Source organism: Budorcas taxicolor, chromosome 5 (assembly GCF_023091745.1).
Source record: "Budorcas taxicolor isolate Tak-1 chromosome 5, Takin1.1, whole genome shotgun sequence".
Lineage (NCBI taxonomy): Eukaryota > Metazoa > Chordata > Mammalia > Artiodactyla > Bovidae > Budorcas > Budorcas taxicolor.
In genome coordinates, this window is record NC_068914.1 from 30,653,636 (window position 1) to 30,679,757 (window position 26,122).

The 26,122-nt window shown below is 38.8% G+C and overlaps 2 protein-coding genes across 4 annotated transcripts in view; one reads left to right on the forward strand and one right to left on the reverse strand.

Moving 5' to 3' along the window:
- Positions 1-26,122, forward strand: part of FAM13C (family with sequence similarity 13 member C) — a 153,801-nt gene that overhangs the window by 124,691 nt on the left and 2,988 nt on the right. For 2 of the 3 annotated variants that reach the window (XM_052639918.1, XM_052639920.1), the window contains exons 11-14: positions 7,887-7,982; positions 9,286-9,485; positions 11,242-11,343; positions 13,764-13,927. In XM_052639918.1, coding sequence (XP_052495878.1) covers positions 7,887-7,982; positions 9,286-9,485; positions 11,242-11,343; positions 13,764-13,887 — 522 coding nt within the window. In that variant the 3' untranslated portion in view covers positions 13,888-13,927. The remainder of the gene's footprint in view (positions 1-7,886; positions 7,983-9,285; positions 9,486-11,241; positions 11,344-13,763; positions 13,928-26,122) is intronic. The other variant, XM_052639919.1, reaches the window with a different exon arrangement.
- PHYHIPL (phytanoyl-CoA 2-hydroxylase interacting protein like) overlaps positions 15,902-26,122 on the reverse strand; it is a 109,069-nt gene continuing 98,848 nt past the window's right edge. The window contains exons 3-5 of the mRNA XM_052639922.1: positions 25,738-25,912; positions 22,414-22,531; positions 15,902-16,436 (exon numbers count right to left, since the gene is read on the reverse strand). Of these exons, the coding sequence (XP_052495882.1) occupies positions 15,902-16,436; positions 22,414-22,531; positions 25,738-25,912 (828 nt within the window). The remainder of the gene's footprint in view (positions 16,437-22,413; positions 22,532-25,737; positions 25,913-26,122) is intronic.

The window sequence follows — 26,122 nt, forward strand, 5'->3', positions numbered from 1 at the left end:
ATTTTACTGTGTGTGTGTGTGTGTATACCCCCATGGAGTGTAGCCCACCAGGCTCCTCTGTCCATGGGATTTTCCTGGCAAGAATACTGGAGTGGGTGGCCATTTCTTCCTCCAGGGGATCTTCCCAACCTGGGGATTGAACTCAAGTCTCCTGAGTCTCTTTAACTGGCAAGTGAATTCTCTACCACTGAGCCACCTGGGAAGCCCAAGGGTCTTTATAGATGTAGTCAAGTTAGGGTTACTTGAATGAGCCATACTGTGGTTTGAATGTTGTCCTTATAAATTTGGACACAGAGTAAATGCCATGTGAATACAGTTTAATATTTCATAAGAATAGAGAGGTAGGGTTTCTTGAGGAGTGCTAGGTAACATATCTAAAGACTTCAGCTTAGACATCTTAGTTTTGAAATCTTGGTGAGATACCCAGATACAGTAGTCAGTTACACATTTGGGTATATGAGCTCAAAGAAAAGATGGATTATATTTTACAAAAAAAGATGATGAAACCAATTAGTATTTACCTGGTTAGTCCCTCCTCGCCTGCATATCTGTGCTCACATTTTACTAATGCCACGGAACCTTCCTAGTAGTCCTTTCTGTCTGAACTCTGAGTAGCAGGGTTGTCTCTCATTTCTTGAATAATCTGTAGCTACCATAACATAGGGCTTCCCTGGTGGCTCAGTGGTAAAGAATCTGCCTGCCAATACAGGACACGTGGGTTCAGTCCTTGGTCAGGAAGATCCCCTGAAGGAGGAAATGGCAACCCACTCCAGTATTCTTGCCTGGGAAATCCCATGGGCAGGCTACAGTCCATGGGGTCACAAAAGAGTCAGACACGACTTAACAACCATGTGATGCCCTAACGTAGCTCTTAACTATTCTGTGTGCCAATTTCTGTCTCTCACAGTACTTGCCAACTTCTTGAGTAAAGCTGTTTATTACTCACCATCCTCAGTGTCTGTACATAGTAGGTGTTGAGTAAGTGTTTGCAGAGTGAATGGGTTTACGAATGAACAGACTAGCACGTGAGACTTTGAAATGAAGCCCTCTTGAGGATGCTGGCTTCACTTGTTCTTTCGTACTTACATTATCTGGTCTAGATCTTAGGATGGCTGCTGCTGCTGCTGCTAAGTCGCTTCAGTCGTGTGCCACCCCGCAGACAGCAGCCCGCCAGGCTCCCCCGTCCCTGGGGTTCTCCAGGCAAGAGCACTGGAGTGGGCTGCCATGTCCTTCTCCAATGCAGGAAAGTGAAAAGTGAAAGTGAAGTTGCTCAGTCGTGTCTGACTCAGCGACCCCATGGACTGCAGCCCACCAGGCTCCTCCGTCCATGGGATTTTCCAGGCAAGAGTATTGGTCTTAAGATGGCAACATGTGCCAAATCCCAAAGGCTTCCTGTTTCCCCTTCTTGGTGCATATGATATACAAGTAGAAATGGGCTCCTGGATACCTCTGTCATTAAGAAATAGCCTTCAACTTAAAAATAACCAGTGTGTCGTGATGAGTGATCTTCACTCAGCCAATGTATCCCCTCCTCCCACCCACAAAGGTTCTGGACTTTGTCACGGTCCTTGGGTAAGTAGATAACTCTGTGTATGTGTGTAGACACATGACATGCTCACATATTCAAGCACATCTGTGGTTTTCCATTCTTTAGTGCTTTGATGGTCTTTCCTATATTTTACAGTTACTTTGACCACATCTGCTAAAGCAACGTATAACACTTACAGCAGGACTCCATCCGTGAATAAGCCACTTTCTAGTTATGTATGCTTGACAAGTGAACTAATTCTCATCTAATTCTCTGTTCAACTTCCTCATCAATAAAAATACAGATAATACCTATTAATATAGTTGTTTTGACAATAAAAGACGATGCCTGTTAACTGGTGGGCAATCATTCATTTGCAAAAAGATCTGAGTGCCTATCAGCGTTATGAACTGTGATATGTGCTGGATAAAAAGATTAACAAGATAGTAAAGTGATGTGGGTTACTGCCTTCATGGCGCTCATGTTTTTCTGGGAGTTGGGATATAAGAAATAACTCAGTAGATAAAACCATTAAAGATTTTGATAAGTACTGTGCAAAGAAACAGATGACATGATAGAAAATAATGAGAATGATGTCTGTATTATATAGAGCGGTGAGGAAGTCCTGTGACATTTAATGCAAAAGAATCAGCAGGCCGAGAGAGCAGCAAAGAGCATTCTAGGGAGATGGAGCTGCAAGTACAGCGGCCTTTGAAGGAAGCACTCGTCGGTGGTTGGGATTCTCAGGTCTGAGTGCTGGTGCCCAGGGCGGCATGAGATGAAGTCAGAAAGGACAGGTCAGGGCCCATAACACAGACGCTCCCAGGCCACTGAAAGTTTCAGGAAGCTGCTGAATGGTTCCATGTGTGAAAGCGGCATGATGTGATTTGCACGTAAAAGATCTTCCTGATTGCTCTATGCAGAATAAATCAGGAAAAAGAGTGGAAATGGGAAGGTGAAATGGGCGGCTTGGACTAGGATGTTCACTGTGGAGATGGAAAGAAGCAGACGCCTTCAAAGTCTACTTGGGTTGTAGAATCAAAAGGATGTGCTGAATCACTGGGTGGTAGGGAGTGAAGGAAAAGAGATGGGTGCATTTACTGATGGGGAAAAACTAGAGGGGCACACACTGAGGGCGGGAGGGATGCTTAGGAGGTCTATTTTGGACATACTCATTTTAAGATCTTTCATGAGTAGGGTGACCTATCATCCCAGGTTTCCCTAGACTTTCCTAACTTTAGCACCGAAAATTCCATGGCCCACCAAAAGCCTCAGTCCTGGGAAAACTGGGATGGTCCGTCACCCTCGTGAGGCATTTAAGACAAATAAAAACATGTAAATGAAAGTCTGAAGGTCAGAAAAACTCTGAGTTCTCTAGAAGTCATCTTTGTTTCAATGACACTTTATTTCTATTATTTTATTTTACTGATTTTAATTGGAAGATAATTACTCTACAATATTGTGAAGGCTTTTTGCCATACATTGACATGAATCAGCCATCTGTTGAACTGTTTAGTGTCAGAAAGTGAAAAGTGAAAGCTGCTTAGTTGTGTTTGACTCTTTGCGACCCCATAGACTGTAGCCCGTCAGGCTTCTCTGTCCATGGAATTCTCCAGAATATTGGAGTGGGTAGTCATCTTTTTCTCCAGGGGATCTTCCCAGCCCAGGGATTGAACCTGGTTCTCCTGCGTTGCATTCTTTACTATCTGAGCCGCCAGGGAAACTCCGAGTGTCAGAAGTCCCTTCAGAGAAGCCTCGTATCGCTGCAGTGGGCTAAAGTTAGGTTCTTTAAGCAGAGATCACCTGCTGTGGAATGTGTGCGTCTCAGGACCTAAAGCTGCAGAGTTGCTCCGGGAGAACTTCACACAGCCAGTGTGACGTGCCTGGGCAGCTATGGATGGTTCCAAAGGGGGGGAGTCTAGAAGCCACAGAAGAAGCTAAGGGAGGACTGAAAATTTATAAGATAGTATTATTCTTGGCTTTTCAGGGAACTGATCAGCATTTGAGGTGATCTCATTAGGTCCCATTTCTTTAAACTCAAAATGACAGATGATTTTCATCTGGGGTCTTTGCTTTACTGCTTAACATGCATTAAATATTAAAGCTTTCGAGATGAGTTCTTTCTTTTCTAGAGATGCCTTTATTATGACTCTTCCTGACATCCTTGCCATTGGTGTTTAGTAAGAGCTCATCCTAACGCTGATAAATGCAGGAGACCCCACAGCATGGCCTTGTCAGTTCAGACCCTGCCACTGAGTGATTTTCTCCCTCCATCATCTCTGGGTGATTTTTGGAGACTGTCGCTTCCGGTCACAGGGTGTGCACTGAGCCCTGGAAATGAGTGAATCATCCCTCAGTTCTGATTGTGGTGCTGATTATGTCTTCCTCTGAAATGCTGAATTGGAACTGGCACCTCTCCCCTTTTTATTGTCCCTTCCAAGAACTGTAGGTGGGGTCAGGTGCACAGCACAGATTACCAAGTGGATGAGTAATGACCATTACTACCGCTGCCCCTTCATCAACTGCAGCATCTTTGAAGAGAAAAGCAGATTTTTAAAAAACATAATCATTATAAAGATGAAATAAATTTAATCATGGGTTAGTGAGTTGTGCATTGGAGGGAGGGAAGACATACAGCTAAAAGGCACCAAAAGGAATATCTCATCAAGTTCTTCTGTCTACTTATCCTTTCAAAAAAATTTAATTTTCTGAATAGGTGATACTTTTTCACATAGTTGAAAGAACAGAAAAAGCTACACATTAAAAAGACTCCTCCCCGTCTGCCAGCTCCAGTTCTGAGGTCTCCCACCCCTGAGCAGGTGGAGCTGTTGTTAGTAATGTTTTTTGTGTCCTTTGGAGTTTCTATATAAGGCATATACAAGAAAGGTTCAATATACATTCTTAACTTGCCCCTTAAAAAAAGGTAGCAGTCTACATAATTGTGAATCCTTTTTTCACTTTGCATATTCATATTGATGTAGTTTCTCATTATTTATTAAACTTATGATTTAATAGCACCATGGTATTCCTCTTTTAGTAATTTACAACCTTGATGGTAACCTCAAATCAAGTAGTTTGATGACTTAAATAACATTTAGTATGCCTGACTCTGTGCCAGGGATATTTACATAAGATAATTAAAAATAATCCTCATTTTGCATATTAAGAATCTAAGGTTCGGAGGGTCCATAATTTTCCAAATTAAATATAGTGTGTAATTTTGAAGCCAGTTATCTGAACTTACGGCCTCTCTTTTCAAGGCCAATACTGATCTGCGTATGCTTGGAAATCTGAACTGACCTGGCCATCCTCTCCAGCAGCTGGTTTGCATGGTGATGTTCACTAGTGACCGCCTGTGTTGCTGGACTGACTGGTTAGTTGAAACAGTCAGATTTGTTCCACACAGACTGTCTCCCTCAGTGAGGGCTTGGGGAGACACACTCAGGGAAAGTTTGGCAGGACTCGAGTCCATCAGGCTAAAGAATAATGGATTCCCATCACTCTCTGTCCAGAGAGGGGAAGTCAGTTCTACTTCTGCAAGAGAGAGCTTGTTTATGCTGACAGTTTGAGTGATTTTTATGTTTCTGTGGCTTCCTGTGAAAAAACACAGGGCCAGTGCCACGGGGAGAAAGGAAACAAGCATGGTGGTAAAAGCAGTCTTTTCTCTAAGGACTGTCTGACCAGGGCCCAGAAAGAATGGACGCTGGGGCTGACCACTCAGCAGCAGCTCTGCTTGGAAAACCAGCTTGCTCGGGGCACCCATTCCAGACCTTGGTGACTGGAATAACCTGGCTGGGGTGGGGTGGGGCAGTTTTTACAATGATGTCGTCAAGTTGTCAACAAAGCTTGTCAAATTTCCTTCTGTGCATGGTGCCCTCTCGCTTATCCTTGAAGCCTCCTTTCTTCTGACGCCATAAAAATGGAGGAGCAGGGAGGAAGGGTCATTTAGCTGCAGGGTTTATCTCCTTAAATTTATCTTTACAATCGGACTACCCACTCATGCTCTGGATCTCTCTCTGGCTCTTGCAGGTTATTCAACATGATCCTTGTTTTCTCCATTTAAATAAAAAACATAAGTTAGATACTACTAACGTATCATAGCCAGCTGCTAATATGCAGAGTTGGGGAGCAGGATGCACTTCAGAAAGAGCCATTGGACTCAGAGGAGAAAATGGTCTGAATCTCAGTAGAAAGTGGCCGAGGAATGAGGAACAGCTCAGTTGAATGTGTCTCTGCCCTTTGATTGGAGGTATCTGTCCTGCAGAGCCAACCTCGACTCATTTTCCACCACGAAGATCCACTTTGCAGGCCTCATGATAGCTAGTCTGCACAGGCCCCTGAGTAGAAGACAGCCACTGGCATGTCTCACCACTAACCCTTCTTTTCAGGCAGCCTGCCGTCCTGTCCAAATGTATTTGAGGATAAGCACTAATGGCATTAAAGTTTTGATAGTGTCCTTTACTTATGGCCATTGAACCCTCACATCTGTCTTTGGGGATTACTTTAATAGTGGTCCTAAGAGTAAATCATAGAATCAGTAGCGTGAAAGATGAATTCCATACGTTATATACCTGCCCTGGCTTTTATCTAGCATCTGTGGAAGGAACCTTTCTGTAACAGCATTCATCATTCTAACTTGATTTTTGGCCACTCTTTTCTTTTTCTCTTTTAAGACTAAATTTAGCTTTTCTAGAATCCAGACAACATATTTTTGTTGTAAAAATAAGCAAAATCACAAAAATCAAACTGCAATAGAGAGATGCCAATAACAGTTAAATACACCCTTTTCAAAGTGCCTTCTATGGAATATAAGTCCCAATAAGATACTGAATAAAAGACCATTTCAGTGTTTTCTGAATCAAGAAATTTTTTTCTTTGTCACCTGTTAAAATCCCATGTAATATGTGAATTTTTCATGTGTAAAAATGTAACATGACTAAGGAAACCTTTAAGGAATGATTGGGCTAGAAAATGAAAGGTTCTTGGGGTTACTTAACCAATAAATGAACTGAACATAGAGAGGTGGTCTTTCTTTCTACTGAAAATAAAAGAGCCTTGGGACAGATAGCCTGTGGAATTTATATGAAGATTGCTAAAAATCAGACTACTTTTACTATCTATAAAAACCTGGGTTATTAGATGGGTGGTAGGAAAGCCTATACATGTGTACCATGAAAAATTGAAGAAATACATGATATAATTTATTTGGGCAGACAAGAGTACAACACAGACAACAGGTGAGGCCCAGGCAGTGAGATACAGAAATGTTTCACTTCCTTTTCTCTGTGAAGAAAGATCAGCAGAGGCCAGAATGGTTCTCAGCTGGGATGGAGAATAACTAGAAGGCTGAAAACATACACGTTTGGGCCACTTTCTCTTCCTCCAGCGTTCTCCTGGGGGCTCTGGAGGGCAGAGTCAGGACCCTGGGGGGGTCGTGCTGTGTGCTGCTTGTACCGTTTCCTTCCCACCACCTGCCGAGTGAGATCCACGGGGCCCGAGGGAAACAGAGTCTGTGTGTAGTGAACATATGGAAACGTCGCGCAGGACACACATCAGGAAGGAAAACCAAAGTAAGCAGAGGAGTCTGGTCATTTTCGATGGAGAGGTAGGTAGGTGGGTGGGTAGTCAGGCAGATGATTAGTAGGTAAGTAGGAAACTATTTAGAATTGTGTGTACCCTGAGGCATGTGAATAGTAGTGTTTAGGGATGAGTCAAAGGGCAGAAGGGTAACAGAATGGATTGGTGGACCAAGAGGTTATACACTTTTTTTGGCTGGAAGGAACGTTTTAAACTCCCAACATCCTTGTTGTATAGGTAGGAAATTGAGAATCCAGAGAGGTTTACTGTTTTATCCAAAATATTTAGTTTATGTCAGATTTAGCCAGTAAACTAGCATAGAATCCAAGTATGTAGTGACAATGACCTGGACAGTGTTGGTGTCTGTGAGTAGAATCTTGAAAGTCCAGATAAAATACATGTTCCAGAAAAAAAAAAAAAGATAGGCCTCAGTCATCCATTAGTTTCTTTAAGAATGAAGAAATAAAGAATTATTAATTCTTTAATTAAATAATTAAAGGCACCTTACCATTTAAACACCGAGGATTCCTCTAGTAAGCTCTAAAAACATCTTTTTCAACTTGGACCTCTCCTTTAAGAAGCTTTTCCTAGAAGGAAATTGGCATGTGCTTCATACAGTATCTTATCAATGACCTACCTTTTGAAGATTACTGTTGCATTTTAGTACTGTAATCCCTTACTTTTAGGCTTCAAACCTTTTTTTTTTTTTTTTGGCCTGTTAAAAACACTGATGTATTTTCATTCTTGTTTGAGAAAGGAACAATAATTTCATGTTTTCCAGGTAACGAAGCAAGACAAGAACCTCATAAAGCCTCTTTATGACCGATACAGAATTATCAAGCAAATCTTGTCCACACCTTCCCTTATTCCAACAATTGTAAGTTGGGAAAGCTTGCCTTCACTACTAACCTGTCCTTGTGCTTTGTACTGATATTTGTTAGGGAGGCGGCACCAGGAAGGGGTAAGCAAGCCTTCTTGGCAGGATGTCCTGCCCACACGGCCAGGTGTGTCACAGCAATGAAATTAGGTCTCCCTCAGCTCCCACACTGTACTTAACAGCACCTGTTGATTAGAACCACTGTGAAACAGGACTAGGTAGCGATTCCATTTCTGAAGCCAGTTTTAGCATTTGCTTTCATTGTTTGGGTGAGGAGAACAAATGATGGATTTTAGTCTGGCATTACCTAATTTACAACCGCACAGCTAGACAAAACAGAACCCGTTCTAGTCTGGGTGTTGTTAATTTTTCTCCTTTAATAAGAACATTGATTTGTGTGTTCTTTGATAATAATGCTGCGTTTGTTTTTGTTACCATTTGACCGTCACTGTGTAAGATAGAAGCAGATTTATTTCAATAGAAAATATGAATACTGAAATTGGGTTAGACTACTTTTAATTAAGAATGATTTATGGGAATACAGAACTAGAAAAGTACCACAAATCCTACACCACCAATATTAGAACAGTCACTTGCTCAAGATGTCAGTATTAAAAGAAAATAAATATTAACAGATACAAATTTAAGTATACTTCAGTACATTTATACTTCCACAACTCTAAACACAGAGACATCATGACTCATACTCGTTGAGATTTTCCTGTTAGGGAAGCATAATTTAAAACAGGGAATGGTTTTCAGATTTCCTTGCAAGAAAATCTTCTGGTTGTGACAAGTATTATCAGAACAGGTTATGGAGAATCTCCATTTTGTTTTTGGCCTTCATGAAGCGGTTCCCTGAATTTACCCGTTTTCTCAGTATTCTCTGTATCTGAGCCCAGACCAGGGCCTGATTTGGGTGACAGGACGACACAGAGGCCTGTGGTCCATCTCTGCTCACCTCATGCTAACTCTATTAGAGTCTGGGGTTGGTAAGTCTGGTGGAGGGAAGATTACTAGGCAGTTCCAGACTAGAACACATCCCCATTGTCTGTGCCTTCTTTGACCGGCAGAAGAAGCTGAGCTTGGTAAGCACGTTAGCCAGCATGTGTGCTTTATTTGCTTATTAGCTTCTGCTAAGTTTCTTCTGATGCACCCGAGCTAGGATTCCTCTTGGTTCTCAGTAGGCACAGGGGTCACCTACTGTTTTCATGGTGTCTATTTAAGGTTCCCTTTTCCTGTTTCTGCTTCCCTAAGAGGCCCTTAGCACTTTGTGACTCTATTGAACTCTTCTTATGATAAGCAGGAGGAAGAAGACTCTGATGAAGACTGTCCACAGGGAAGTCAGCAGCCTTCTGTGCCAAATCCAGCATCTCACCCTCCTGCTGGCCATCACCTCACACACTCTGAAGAGACTGAGCCCGTGAAGCTCCTGCTCCCCGACGAAAAGAAGGAAGTCAAACCACCAGCCCTCTCCATGTCCAATTTACACGAGGCCACCATGTGAGTGTGAATCCTAAGTATGGAGTCGTCTTTGAACTCCTTCTGGTCTGGGGGACCTTATATGTACACACAGTATACAACTCAGGAGAGCTATTACACTCTCTAAAAAGTGCCATTCACCAGAAAACACATCTGGTTATCCTCCTAACAGGGAAGTTGAGGAGACAAAGCCATGAGGAACCAAGGCTCCTAATAAGGTCCTAAAGTGAAGAAAGTGTTAGTCGCTCAGTCATGTCCGACTCTTTGCGACCCTATGGACTGTAGCCGGCCAGTCTCCTCTGTCCACGGAATTGGAGTGGGTTGCCATGCCCTCCTCCAGGGGATCTTCCTGACCCAGGCTTGAACCCAGCTCTCCTGCACTGCAGGCAGATTCTTTGTCTAGTCTGAGCCACCAGGGAAGCCCAACATGGCCCTAAAGATGCCAAAAGCGCTGATGTTCCATTTTCTACCCCTGCACATCATTTCAGCAGGTCTGGGGCCGGTCTAATGCCTGGCAGTGTTGGCCTTTGATGATGCTCAAACAAAAGGAACTGGGATTCTGTGTTGGGTCAGAAGTTGTCAGGACCTTTATTCTAGTCTATTCTATTTAGACAAAATGGTTTTGCCGGACTGGGACTTAAGTAAATGAGCTGACCTTTTTCTTCTAATGGCTCCTCAGTCAGGAGCCATTTGGATTTTCATTAGTGTCATTATTATTATTATTCAGTAGCTGCCCTTCCTCTGATCATCTGGCCTTCTTTCATTTGTATATTATAGGCCAGATTATGAGTTTTTTTTTTTTAACACATGTAACAGTGTGGTGAGTATATATGCCCCAAGAAAGGGATGGAATCCCCACAAATACCTGAAACAAGACCAAGGACTAAGCTGTAAGCTGAGTGTTTGGTGTGCTTGTTATCAGCTGGCACCGCAGTTTCAGCTGAGAGAAGAGTGACCTGTTTGGAAGCAGAACATCAGTCTTCCCTCTTCTTCCATTTTTCCTCTTTCCCTCCCTCCCTGACTTCTTCTCTCTTTCTTCCCTCCCTTTCTTCTCTTTCTTGGTTGGCTGACTGGCTGGTGGGCTCTTCTAAAGCAACTGTACTTTTTTTGGGGGGGGGGGGTGGGGAGGGAGTGTGTAGGGCTCTTTGGAAAGCAGTGGAATCATTTTCTTGATAGAAAATGCCCATATATGATTTCAGGGAGTTCACAGAGTTTCTGAAACCAGACACAATCTCCCCAGGTAAAGCCTCCTGCTCTCAAGCAGTTGACTTTTCTCTCTTAGAATGAAGTAAGTAGACTCTGCAACATAATTACAGCTTTCTTGGGGTCTTGGGGGTCTTTGTTTCATTCCCAAGGGTTTTGACATTCCCCTTGTAGTCAAGATTCAGAGTAGAATTCTTTTTAAAATCTCTCCCTCTAGCCTCTCTTCAGTCTGTCACCAGACAACTGAGGAGTGTGCCTCATCATATCTGAAGTGCTCTCTCCCTCATGCCCCCATGTGGCCTTTACTGTCCCCACTTTTATAATGGATGCAGCCTGCCTGCCTCCCATCCGTCCTTTCCATTTCCTGATGCTGTTGTTTTCATCGTCTGTGATGCCCCCGCCACGTGTTCCCCTCTGGTCAGGCTTGACCTGTGTCATCCTTATTCAGAAGGCACTCTTTTAAGTAGAACACTTCTGTATCATAATAGCTTTTTTGCTAAATAGCTAGCTCTGCTCATCTCTCTCAGTTATGCCAGAGCTCCATAATGGCAGATATATATTCTACCTGATACAGGCCTGTACTTCTTGACCATCTCCGAGAAACTAGGGCTGATAAGAAGAGACTTCGGAAAGCCTTGAGAGAATTTGAGGAACAGTTTTTTAAACAAACAGGAAGGTAAGTGTGGGCAGAGATATTTTTTAAGCTAATGACTCCTAGAGAAGTAAGAGTTAGGAGTAAGCTCAGATTTTTTGTTTGTTTGTTTTTTGCAGTAACAGTGACTTTATACAAGACATAATTTCCAGTGACTTACAACTAGTGTTTGTCTAATGCAACATTTGGGTAGTATCATTATTGGGTATGTTTTATAGAAGGATGTAGCTATCAAGTATAAGACATGAATCTTTAAAGAAATAAAAGATGAACTCCCTAAATTCCCTAACTTTGCATAATAAATCCCATTATAACTATTGAATTTATCTAAACCTTAAATAAATCTATCTGATCTTTCAGCCCATGTTAGTTCTCTGTTCTAAGTTGACTGTTATATAAGTCCAAGTGACCTACCTTTCTGCTGATGGTAACTATCTAATGAGAAATGTTATGTGGTTGTTAAATTCAGAATATAGAACAATTTGTTTTCTTTTTTCCTTTACAAAATTTCTATACAACTTTTACATTTTTTAACCTATCCAAACACAGGCAATTTAAAGAGTTTGAGAACCTTCTGGTGTGTTATTAGTCCTGCCAAATGGGTCTGCAATGGTACTTGGCATGCCTCTGACATCCAGGGAAGTTAGTCATGTTCTATGTATAGTATTTTAAATGCACCAGTGAGTGGGAAACCCACTTCAGATATGCTTACTACTTGGTTGAGGTTATCTGCCCTCTTGTGGTAATACACTTAAACTAAATGCAGCAGCGGTGCCATATTACAAGTAAAATCAAATAGTCGAATGGCTACGAAATACAGATCTTGCTTTTCTAAAATATTTCATTGGGAAGGGTTACCTGTCCATAGGTAAAATAACCATGCAAATAGATTATTAAAAAATTTAATGTTCTATAAATGTTCTTGGTAATAGTCATCATGCAAGAAGCATAATTATCTAGGTATGACCTTAACAATTATGAGCCAGGACCTGTGCTAAATGCTTATGTATGTTTTATATAATGAGAAAAGTGGTTAAGGAAATACTTAGTACAATGCATTCTTGTTTATTAGATAAAGAGGAGTGTGCCAGACCAGAGATAATTGCATCATGAACTATTAGTGTTTCCCTATAAATTAGACTGTTTCTTCACTTAGGTATGTTTACACAAATTAAGGTGGCATTTAGATACCCAGTTATGATAAGTTTGGCCCAGAATACAGAATGGAGTCAAAGGAATTATGTTAGTCTAAGAGGAACTCTGGCTGTAGATTTGTATACTGTTCTGAGTTCTGAACTAGAGATTTCAGGGAAGACTCTTTATAGATTCCCAAAGAATATCGTTATCTATTGGTGTTGTTAACACTATATATACTGCACTGAAATTTCTAGTTCAGAACTCAGAACAGTGTACAAATCTATGTGTACTGTTAGCTGTTCTTTTATTCGTAAGAAATATAACTTTATCAGTACTGGTAAAATAGAAGGGGTATAGGTTGTTTGCTTTTTACCCATTTTCAGCTATACTTATGTTACAGAGTTTTTGTTATTTGTGTTTATATTCAGTAGCAATGGTGGTGACTTCATCTGGGTTTTCCAGTCCTCGTATTTCAAAGTCATGGGTGGAAATATTTTGAAAGCAATTGGCCATCTTTATTAACTAAGGAGATCCTGAACTCACTCTTGTCCTTTAGAAAACATATCCTGGCAATGTATTTTTCTGGGAAGGCAGATGATTTTAACTCCAGATGTTACCCAATTATCATTCAAAGTAAATGTCAAGAACATCTGGCAGTTAGGAGGCATATGTATCAAACTGGGCATGATCCTTAGTCTAGTCTTAGTAGAATCAGTGTGCAAAGAACCACTACAATTTAGACTCAGATTTCTGAAAGGAACTTCTCTGTGACTCTTCTATACATTAACAGAGATTGTACTATAATTACAAGAAAGTTTAGAAATAATTCATGTTTGTAAGGTAGCTACTGAAATTTTCCCTCCTATTACCATAGATTTATAAGTTATTTCTGTTAATGTAATTTTCATAGTATTTTTAGGTTGATATTTTAAACAACTATCACTATAAGGGCTGAATATTCTGCACAGGCTTGGATGATGGAAGAAAGACTAGGTAAAAAAATATCTTGAGGGTTCTGGTTTTTATTTCCTGCAGACCTTTCCTCTTCCCCAGTGTTATATGTCTATGCACTGGACAATGTATTTGCAAAACACTTATAATATTTAACTTCTCAGAGCACTATTACATTGAAACCTAGTAACACATGGAAGAGGGAGAGGAAAAAAGACTTGATGAAAAAATCTAGCGGAAATTGTTACCCTGTACTTTTCTCACAAGAGTTAAAAAAGGATTTTTAATGACTTGGTTCATTAATGATCTAATGCATTTATGTATATATATATATATATATATTTTTTTTTTTGCAGAAGTCCACAAAAGGAAGATCGGATACCAATGGCAGATGAGTACTATGAATACAAGCATATAAAAGCCAAACTGAGACTATTAGAGGTCCTCATCAGCAAGCAAGATGTGGCCAAAACTATTTGAGGTTCAGGAAATGTTTGTGATCACTTTCACCTGAGATAAGGCAAGTTTATTTTCCTCTGCCGTTCTTGCTAAGTAGTATGACAACTGAAAACTGAAGCACTTTAGTGGGAGTATTAGCTGTTGTTAAGAATGGATGGCAAGTGTAATTATACATGAATAGAAGGGATTAAAATGGGAGAAAATACAGTAAGTAACATATAATTGGAAAATAAAATTCAGCCTTCTCCATGCCAAGGAGAAAATGCAGAGTCAGTATAATTACTTCAGAAAACATGTATTTTATCAAACCTAAGTAATAAAAAGTGTCCACCTGTTAAATGGACCACTGGTTAGAGAAAGTCTACTTAATGTCCAAAGACTGCTTATACTGACATATGGAAAGAGCATGATTTTTAACCCAATAAGAACAACAAAAGAAACTCATTTTACATAGAAAGGGATACAGTCATTAAGAATGTAATTTATTTGAAACTTCTAATAGATTTTTAAGTCATAAAAAATCTACTACCTTGTCCCTTAAGTCTGCTAGGCTTTCAGCACCCTAAAATATACTAGAATGTGTCACTGCTAATTTTTTATTTCTATATAAAAATAGCACATTATTTTATCTGTTCCTTAAAATTTTACATTTCTGATTACCAAAGTTCATTCTGATAGCATGTACTTTGTGAATTATCTTTGTTTATAATTGACAGATGTTTATATTAAAATAAAATATTGTATTAAAATTTGAAAATAGGTATTTTGGATAGATGTGTCTAGCATATAATCTAATGTGATCATAGTTATAATAGCTAATGTTTTTGTTTACTATAAGATATATAAACTATTTTTCCATTGGGAATATGTGTTTTTCTTAATGTTCCAAGGTCTATACTTTGTAAAGTCAAAAAATTTTCCCATGAACTATAGTTGTTACTCATTCTGTATAAAATGAAAGGTTTAGAAAATGTTTGCTGTAACACCTTGGAAAAGAAGCCAGGATACTTTACTTGCATCATTAACTTCAGTGTATATTGTTTTGTTATTTTGTATTAAACCACGTTTATTATTTTGCTTTTGTAAAAATAAGTAAAAGGTCCACATTTTCTCTCTCATACCAGCCACGTTTGTAGTTCTCTTTTCTGTAATGTTTAAGCACAATGGTGAACAAATTCACATTTTCATATAGTTTGGATGGGATTAATATTGACTATTTCTGAAGCAGATGGTTTCAGAGGCTTATTATTTTCTCTATAGTTACCTATATTTACCTGATATTTTATAACCTTTATGAATCAGAATAATGTCCTTCACAAATTTGTTTAATTAAAGTTATGTACTTGTAACAGGACAGATACACAACTATTTGAGGTTTACAAACTACATCTTTGATAAGGGAAATGGTTTCATGACATGTATACAATTGCTATTAAGATGTAACTCTATATATTCTATAAGATTGTAAATATTTTATACAACAATACAAATAAAATATTTTTCTATTATATTTATTATGTTGAAACACAGTAGTTGTTTCCTGTTAGCTAATATAAATAACATAAATAACACTGTCAAACAACAAGTTGGAAGTGCTGACAATTCTAGGCTTCAAGATTTAACTCATGCTGCAATTACACTTTTTCATGCGGTTTGGAGTTATCCCAATATTTGTTCAGTAGATTAAAATGAGAGCATATTTAAACACCATTTATAAGCCATTATTTTGTATTTTACTAAAGCAGTTTATATAATAGTTTGGTTATGTTTGGCGTAGAGGAAAAATAAAAACATTGCAGCATCTAGGCAAGAGGGTGTCAGAAACAACTCAGGACAGTTCATCTCTCAAAGTCGTGGGAAGGGTAGGGACTGGGAAACACTACAACAGCTCGGAAATCTGAGAAGTGATGGTTCGCTTTTGGTGACAGTGGCATGTGCATGCTTCAGTGGAAAACATCTGGGTGATGAAAATGGACAACAGAGGATCAGGGCTCCTACGGGAAGAAAGGGGGCCTCAGAATAAGAAAAGTGGGCATTAACGTCCAACACTAATATTACAGGTTTTGCAGCTGGGATCTTTCTTTGCATTTGCAGTAGATAAGCTCATGAGCTGATGACCAGTGATTTCTGCCACAGTGCCTAGAGAAAGATCCACGGGGTCAGTGTAAATGACTTCTAAAATGACATCCTGGGCATGGTGGTAAACCAGCATCCCATCTTCTTCTCTGCACGTCAGAAATTTATTATCCTGGGAATTTAGTTGAGGAAGGCGCTGCTTACAAAATTCATCTCCTGGTGATCCCACAGGAGCAATGACCAGAATCACATAATGATAAGCAGTGTACATACAGTAGAAGTCCCCAAAGTATAAGTTAGTATTGGGGTTAAAAAGTTTTTCTGCTGCAATCTCAAACCTGTATCTTCCATAAGGTGAATCCTGGGGTGGCTTCCCAGTATTGAATTCAGTGCTGCAGCTAAAGAAGATGCCTTCTAATTTTCCACTGATAGGAGAGCCATGGCTGCCACTGTTATCCTTGACGGAGGGCTGCATAGCATTCCCATGATGTTCTCTGCAAGAGAAAATAAATGGTCACTGCCTGGTACAGTGGTGGTAGAGCTACTAATGTATAGAGTTGAATGGTGATAGACTACAAGTCAACTGTCTACTATTAAGAGCCTGGGTGCTCATCCATCCTACCATCAGATCAAGGAGAATGCATCTTTTGACATTACTTACAAAAAGCTAAATTCCACCCATGACCCTAAGGTAAGAATGCTCTGCTACAAACCTTGGAGGTCTTTTAACATGATAAATTTCCTGACCAGGAAAACAAAAGTGGAATGAGAAATGTTATGGCTGAAATCATATCCACTATAAGCCTACTGGGTTTTAGAAGTGATTTGGGGAAGAGAAAACTGGACTGACAACGCTGGCTAAACATGCTGAATGTTTCTTCAAAGTCTGCCAGAATTTAGGTCTAAAGTGAGTGTTGTCCATGTACGTCAGTACAAAAGCATCTTGTTTTATTTTTTTGCTTCAGTTTTTTAACCCAGGCCCAGTTGACTACTCAGGTCATCTTACTTGCATTTTGCTTAGAACAGAGCTGGTATCTCCCGTTACCACATTCTCAGCTCTTTTCTCTACACTTCTCACCTCCCACTGGGCTGGACCTCTGTCATGTAGTTCTTCCTGCTCCTTGCTCCCTTCCATTCAGTTATACCAATGAAAGAGAAAGTAAGAGACATGGGAAGATAGCCCATGATCTTAGACTACAAGAATTAATATTATGAAAATATCTATTTTTAAAAAATTTATTTTTTATTTTACTTTACAATACTGTATTGGTTTTGCCACACATTGACATGAATCTGCCACAGGTATACATGAATTCCCAATCCTGAACCCTGCCCCCCGACCTCTCTCCCCATATCATCTATTTTTTTTAAAAAAAGCATGAGAAATGCTGGGCTGGAAGAAGCAGAAGCTGGAATCAAGATTGCCAGGAGAAATATCAATAACCTCAGATATGCAGATGATACCACCCTTATGGCAGAAAGTGAAGAGGAACTAAAAAGCTTCTTGATGAGGGTGAAAGAGGAGAGGGAAAAAGTTGGCTTAAAGCTCAACATTCAGAAAACGAAGATCATGGCATCCGGTCCCATCACTTTATGGCGAATAGATGGGGAAACAGTGGAAACAGTGTCAGACTTTATTTTTGGGGGCTCCAAAATCACTGCAGGTGGTGACTGCAGCCATGAAATTCAAAGATGCTTACTCCTTGGAAGAAAAGTTATGATCAACCTAGATAGTGTATTCAAAAGCAGAGACATTACTTTGCCAACAAAGTTCTGTCTAGTCAAGGCTATGGTTTTTCCAGTGGTCATGTATGGATGTGAGAGTTGGACTGTGAAGAAGGCTGAGCACCGAAGAATTGATGCTTTTGAACTGTGGTGTTGGAGAAGACTCTTGAGAGTCCCTTGGACTACAAGGAGATCCAACCAGTCCATTCTGAAGGAGATCAGCCCTGGGATTTCTTTGGAGGGAATGATGCTAAAGCTGAAACTCCAGTACTTTGGCCACCTCATGCGAAGAGTTGACTCATTGGAAAAGATTCTGATGCTGGAAGGGATTGGGGGCAGGAGGAGAAGGGGACGACCGAGGATGAGATGGCTGGATGGCATCACTGACTTGATGGACGTGAGTCTGAGTGAACTCCGGGAGTTGGTGATGGAACGGGAGGCCTGGCGTGCTGCGATTCATGCAGTCTCAAAGAGTCGGACACGACTGAGCAACTGAAATGAACTGAACTGAACCCAAAGCGGTCTACATTTAATTGGTTCCCTATCAAATTAATATGACCCCTATAAAATTACCCATGAAATTTTTCACAGAACTAGAGCAAATAATCCTAAAATTTATATGGAGCCATAAAAGATTCAGAATTGCTGTGGCAATCCTTAGGAAAAAGAACTAACCTAGAGGCAGGCATAACCCTCCCACACTTCAGACAATACTGCAAAGCTACAGTAAGCAAAATATCATGATAGCAGCACAAAAAATAGACATGTAGATCTATGGGACAGAACAGAGTCTGGGAGAAAACCCCATACACCTACAGTCAGTTAATCTTTGATGGAGGAGGCAAGAGTATATAATGGAGAAAATAGTTTCTTCAGCAAGTGGTGTTGGGAGAGCTGGACAACTACATGTAAAAGAATGAAGTTAGAACACTCCCTCACACCATACACAAAAATAAAGGTAAAATGGCTTAATAAGAGAACACCATAAAACTCCTAGAACATAGGCAAAGCATTCTCTGACATAAATTGTACCAATGCTTTCTTATGTCAGTCTCCCAAGGCAATAGAAATAAAAGCAAAAAATAAACAAATGGGACTTAGTCTTGGTTAAAAGTTTTTGCACAGGAAACCAAGAACAAAATGAAAAAGACAGCCTACAGCCTGGGAGAAAATAATTTGCAAACGATGTGATTGCCAAGGGGTTAATTTACAAAATAAACTGCATATAACTCAGTAACAAAAAACAAACAACTCAATAAAAAAATGGCCTGAAGAGCTAAACAGACATTCCTCCAAATAGAACATGGCCAATAGGCACATAAAAAGATGCTCAACATTGCTAGTTATCAGAGAAATGCAAATCAAAACTACAAAGAGGCGCCACTCTCACACTGCTGAGAACGGCCATCATTAAAATGTCTACAAATAATAAATTCTGGAGATGATGTGGAGAAAAGGGAACCCTCCCACATGGTTGGTGTGACTGTAAATTGGTGCAGCCACTGTGGAAAACAGTAGGGAGTTTCCTTAAAAATCTAAAAAGAGAGTTACCATATGATCCAGCAATTCCAATCCTAGGCATATCTCTGGAAAAGATGAAAATTCAAAAAGATACATGCTCCCCAATGTTTACAGTAGTACTATTCACAACAGTCCAGAGATAGAAGCAACCTAAATGTACATTGACAGATAAATACTACTCAGTCTTAAAAAAGAAAGAATGCCATTTGCAGCAACATCGATGGACCTAGAGATTACCATACTAAGTGAAGAAAGTCTGAAAGAGAAAGACGATATTACTGCTTCCTATGTGGCCTTCACTGGTGCTGCAGGGGCTAACCTTACTATCATCCCTTGGCTATGATGAAAAGTCCTGGTTTCCACTGGGCCTCCTCTGACACCAGCCCAGTGGGAAGGCTGACAGGCATCTTGTTGCCACTGGTGTGGGTTGTAAACATCAGCTCCCCATTAGCCTTCTCTGATGCCACCTCAACAAGGGGTAGAGGAGGAGCGGAGGGTGGTTCCTAACAGTTGGAAGATGCAAGTCTAAGTTCCCTACCTGGCTGTGGCTGGCTGTGTGGAAAAAAATACTTTTTCCATTGGTGTTTAGCTGGAGTAAAGGCAGTTATCGTCTACAAAGTTTGCCTTCAAGGACATCCCTTTCCGATTCATTTGGGTAAACACAGAAGACTTTTGGGGCAGATATTTTTTTGTCTGTGCCCACTGATGTGAGCTGAGGACTAGCACCTAGTCCAGAACGAGAGCTAAGTAGAAAATCAATCACTGTGTTGTCCTTAGGGTCCCAAGGTCCCTAACTGGTTGACCTTCTTTCCACCTTTCTGACTCTTACGTTTGCTTTATATATATGACACTCCTGGTTTTTAATTGTATGTAGTAGGATGAACAGGGAGAAATAAGTCTATTCTATCTTGTCCTGAATCAAAAATTCTTACCCCATTACATTCTCATGAACAAAACCCAATTATTAATATGGCATGTATTCTGCATAAATCTACAAGTGCAATTATATGACGTAGTAACAGCAAAAAACATATAAACAGGAACTTAGGCTAGGAGAAATGTCTTACTATCTATCGGTGACAGACATCAGCTCAGAATATACAGTCTACCGCCGAACACTAATGGAAATCCTACACATGTCTACCCATATCAGTGGATCCCTGGAGGGAAAACTTTAAGATATAGAAAGGTATTTTAAGGACAAGTAAGCTGCCTAGGGAACTTGAAGAAGGAAGAGCACAAGTGGTATTTTGATCAGGGGTAAGATAAAGCAGTCCTCATATAGGAATTCATTTCTAGAAGGAGAGATCAAAATGAGTTCATTCCATGTGGACTGATGCAGAATTTATCTGGGGATTTTTCATAATTCATAATGATTTGGAAAGTGTGTCAGGTAAGTGAAAGGTTCCTTTCTAGTCAAACACTGTGAATAACAAGATGACATTTTAAATGAATTCTGATAAAGTGTGCCCTGATTAGAATGCCTTACATAAAAAGAAAATCAAGATCCATTGATGCTAATGTGGTTTCAGTTAATACAACTTTTTAAAAAAGCAGTGTTGAAAAACTGTACTCATGCCTTGGCAAATATATTTTATGTGAACATACTGAAGTATATGTATATAAAATGTACCAAATTTAACTTACATGGATTTTACGACTATCAGGGAAAGTCCAACAAAGATAAATTTCCCTGTTAGTAAATATACCTTTTTTACTAGTATATTGGAATCAATCATACAATATATACAACAATTTTCTTTCCATTTTCCATACTTTCTGTCTTTATCTTTTTTCTTCTTGGAAGAACTTTTGATAACAGATGGAGCAAATTCTAGAGTTATCTAACGACCTGAAAACAGGCCAAAGGACAGAGAAAAGTCAGAGAAACAGTGACCTCCAGTGGCCACCTAAGATTGACGCTGGCAGCCTTCCAGGGCTAAGCCTAGTACCAAAGGTGTATTTTATTCCATTGCTGTATTTATTTGGAAAGAAAATAGCAACAGTGGATCTTTTATTATTTCTAATTTTATGCTTAACAAATGTAAAGAAATGCATTTCTTGTTAAGTCATATGTGATTATTCCCATACAACAACTGACAAGTATAATACTTTGTATTCTCTCTCAGTTTATATTCTCTAAATTATGTGAACAGTATTTTCCATGAATTATATAGACTCAAGGGTAATTTACCAGAAAGAGAATTATAGACTAAACTCTGTATTTATGGGCTACTCAAACATAAGGCAGGAATTGTTTTCATGATCAAAATATATGATATTGCAAAGCACCTATTTTGACGAACACGCATGCCTAACTTCACCTCCCTCTGGTTCCCTTTGCATTTTCCACAGCTTGGAGCTTGTTTAGATTTGGAACCATCATCTTGCTTTAAGAAAAACTAGAGAGTTATGAAACAAAACAACAAAACTTCCTAAATTTTTTTCAGATACAATCCCATCAAGAGTTTAAAAAGTGAGAGCAAGGCTTTTAAAATGACAAATTATAGGGATTACTGTGTAGGAGTTTTAGAACCTGTACAGCACTGTCAAAGGCTTCTTAAAAACACACATCTACTCATGTACTCTCTTGAAATTCTCTTCTACAAATATGAAAGGGCTGTAAGTATTAAAACTACTTGTGACATGGAATTCTTTTGAATTCTGGGAAACTTTTCAGGCACAAACACAGGATAACCTAAAAATACTATTGAACACTAGAATTCAAAGTAAATAAGATTTCCCTCATGAATAATTAACACAGTATAATAGCTGGGAGATTTCTACGTTGGCATAAGCCTGACAATCCCGCCTAATTCACCATATCTCATGAAACAGTCACCCTTTTATTCTCTCATTTTCAGGAGAAAATTCATTAGTTGGTATGAGACAGAAGGTACTGAGTTACTGGGAATCAGAGGAGTCCGTGACATGCTCATCAACCTTAATCTTGGCGGCTTAAGGTCTTTCACCCAAACAGATAGGAGTTGGTATTACAAGTGATCACAGAAAAGAATCTAAGTGAAGTGGAAAAAAAAAAATCCCATGATCTGATTTTCTTCTTTTACTTAATTATTCTAGGAAATAAAAGTCAGTATAATTAAGTATTTTGAGAAGAAAACTAAAATTACTATTTAACAGAAGCAGACTCAAGGGAAACCTGAGCCTAGAATTTGGAATGGCACTTAGTAAAGCAAATCATTATGTATCTTTTTCGATTCTTACCGAATGTAGTCAAAATATTCTTTGTGCTGGTTACGATAAAAAACAGAAAATTTGAGCATCCGTCCTGCAATCACTTCGGCCTTCTCCAACAGTTGTGTTAGATGAACTTTTGAATAGTCTGAAAATAACAAAAAGTTTGTTATTAAAAATACACTATCAAAAGTATTGACTATGTACTTAATAATTTGTAGATTATTCAGATTCTCTTTTGGGAAACTCATCTCAGTGACTAAGAAACTGCACTTAAAAAGAAAACATTCACTGTCTTTGTGGCACTTTTTTCCTACAAAAATGTTTTTGTTTATGGTTGTTTTTAAGAATACCCTTGCATTTTTTTCACTCACTGAAATTAAAGATCCTTAAACCAAAGTGTTAAATAAGGAACACGGATTCGAGTAATGTCAATCAGCACACTAGCCTTTCTTCCATCAGCTGCTGAATCAAATAAAAGAAGATTGTAACCTGAAAGCAATAGCAAATAGAATTTAAAGGAGTAATAATAATAATGGCCATCTAATTTACTCCCTAAATCTATGAGGCTGGGAAGACAGATTAAATATAACTATCTTATTGATGCAGAGATTGAGACTTGCCACACTTTAATGATTTGCCACATGTCCATAAAGCTAGTAACTTAGAGACTAGGTCTCTGGTGACTAGTTGGTAGTTTTTGAGTACACAAGAGCTTGCGAAAATATAAAGCTGATCGCTTCACCAGCTTTTTGTTTTGAAAATTGAGGATTGTTGCCAAACTCTTGTTCTAGAATCTAAGCAAAAATTTTGGTCTATAAAGATTTCAAGACTTTCCAAATGAAAGCAACCTAGTTGAACTACTCATGGCAGCATAGTTTGCGTACTCACTGCACCACTGGCTCAACGAACACTTGTTTAGATTAGGACATGTGATATATAAGGCACTGTACAAAATTAAATGAATGATCAACTGAAAAGATAAAAAAATTCCTCTTCCTCTCAAAGAATTCAGTCTAAGGGAAGAGGTAATATATAGACAACTGTGACTTCTTATGGGGTTTTATTTGTGTCACTGATTAAACTAGATTGGTCAGTGGCATTCTGTTTTATTTCCAGTACTTTGCACAGTGCATAGCATACCATATACGCTCAGCAAATTTTGAGTGAATTAGATGTCTAGGTTAAAAGACAATATATAAGATCGCTTTCTAAGATTTGCAGAGTAAAGGTGATTGATAAAGTTTAGGTGAAACAGCCTCTGAATTATTTTAATAAACTGAAACAACAAGCTTTGAAAAAAAATTCTTAGATTTTACTCATGGAAACAAAATGATTTATAGAAAAATACTGTGGCACATTTAAAATAAGCTGGCATTTTCCTTATTATTTACCCCTAAAACTTCCTTAGAATAATTAGGGGATATACTTGAATAAAAGAGCAACAGATCAATCACTCTGAAGGAAAGAAAGAAAACTAAAGGTCTTTCTTTATATACATAGAAATAAAACATGTACTCATGTAGTCATGTAGATTATAGAATGGAGTATCTAGACAGGTATTTCTGAACTGAAAATACCAAAAGTCTTCCCTAAGCTAAGGAAGAAATATTATCTCACTTTTCCCTAATGTCAAATGGGGTTTTAGGAGGTACATTATAGCTTCTTAAAAAATGAATACTACGATGCTGTTTGGTACAATCCTATGGAAAATAGCATGGATTAAAACAATGTCAAAAGATACTGTGTCTTTTACCGTGTCTACATCCCTGGTAGGATGCAATAAGGGCAAATGGAAAGATGTGTAAAAATTGTAAGCATGAGGTGGATTCCAAGGAGGAATTTTAATTCAGGAGAAAAGTTGAGGGGATATAGTAACTCTAATGTGACACATAAAATACAGGTAAAATGAGAATTCTTTAAACACTATTAATACAACGTTGAAATCTTTAGCAATTTAATTACTGACTACTGGACTATGATGTATACCACCCACATCTATTCTAAAATATATTTTCCCCACATTTCAGCATCTCTGACATGAGCCTAATATATGTGATAAGAAAACACTGTTTCACAGTTTAATTGGCAGTTTAATTTTTTCTTAGCAATACATAAAGTGGTGGATCTTACAATCTATGACATCTTAGGAAGAAATACAGTACCAGAGGGATACTATTTGGTTTGCTCTCATACACTGAGATACTTAGCAGCTTCCTCACAGAACAAACAAAAAAGGTTGAAGATAAAATCACAATAATTAAGCATTAAAACTTCCATTCTACATACCCACATGGGAAATTTTATACTGAGTTTGAAATTAAGAAAAAAAGAAGATATTGAGATAAAGCAGTAGCTAAGCACATCCTGAGTCTGAAATAAATCTACTGTGAGGCTATGGGGAAAAAATAGCTGATTTATCTGAAGGATGCCTCAGCTGGGGAAGTTGCTAAGCAACCTGCAATAGGTGAGACAAGTGTCTAAGACTTTTTCTACAAGCTCCTTTGTGTGGAAACAAACATTTAGCCTCTTTCTACAGTTTCATAGAGGAAACAATCACCTAGACAAAGAGGAAACAAAGCCCTATTCTAAGAGACAAAGAATGGATGGCTGATGTGTTCAGGTAGTTCTATGTCTTTGTGTCCCTTCACCATCTATTTAAGTGCTCAATAAATATTTGTTTCTTGACTGAATGAATGAACAACTATATAAAAACACAATCTGAATGGTTATGGTAACCTTTTCAACCCAGTGGGCTATTAAGGTACAGTTAAGATCAAGAGGGATGGGCTGTCTACATTAGACACCCCAATGCCAAATGGCTATGAGGTACTTTCATGAAGCAAAGACACACACTCACATGACATGAGTTTAGAGAGAGAAACTGAAAAAGTGAGAAAGTGAAAAATCCAATAACATTTCTGTTAAGTAAAGTCATTGTGATCTGCCTTCATTTCCTTAAAATAGAGAATGATGTTTCTGGCTTCCTTCTTTCAAGACTGTGACAATAAATGAAAAAAAGGAAGGAAAAAGATCTCTCTCCCTCTCAAAATGAATCTCAAAATATGCTGAATATATTTTCATACTGCATCAATTTTTATTTGTAAAGCCTTTACTTTGAAAAATCAAACTGTGCATGGAGCACAGAAGTAATTTAATGCCATTACCCAGGTTTTGCTGAGAATCTCCACTCTCTCTAATCAGTTTTTTCTGTCACACAGTGCTACTGGCAATGTAAAAATGACCAATGTAATAAATACCACTTAATAATTACAAAAATATATTTTCTATAATTAGTTTTCCAGGAACTATTAAATAAGCCCCCCCCCCCATATTTGTACCCAGTTCTCTTACCTGCTGTGCAGAATTCTATAATTTCACTCCATTCAGACACAACATAATCACCATCAACTTGTTTTGAGGCAGTCTGCACTGCTACTGTGTACTCAGTTCTTGGGCTCAAAAACCAGTGTCCACGGACAGTCATCGGCAAGGGAACAGCTTTTGCCACCAGTTTTGTTGGAACATCCTAAGAAAGGAAAGGAGGAAGAGAGGGACGGGTGGGTGGAAGAAGATGAATTAATGTAGCAGTGTAACTTGAGTCCGTTGTAAACAGTGTGGAAGAACTTATTAAATTCCTAGCTAATATCTTTAAAGATATTTAGCAATTACTATCTTCAAATCTCTTATTCTTCAGATGTAAAAAAAAAAAAAGGCCCGATTTGATCAAGAAACATGC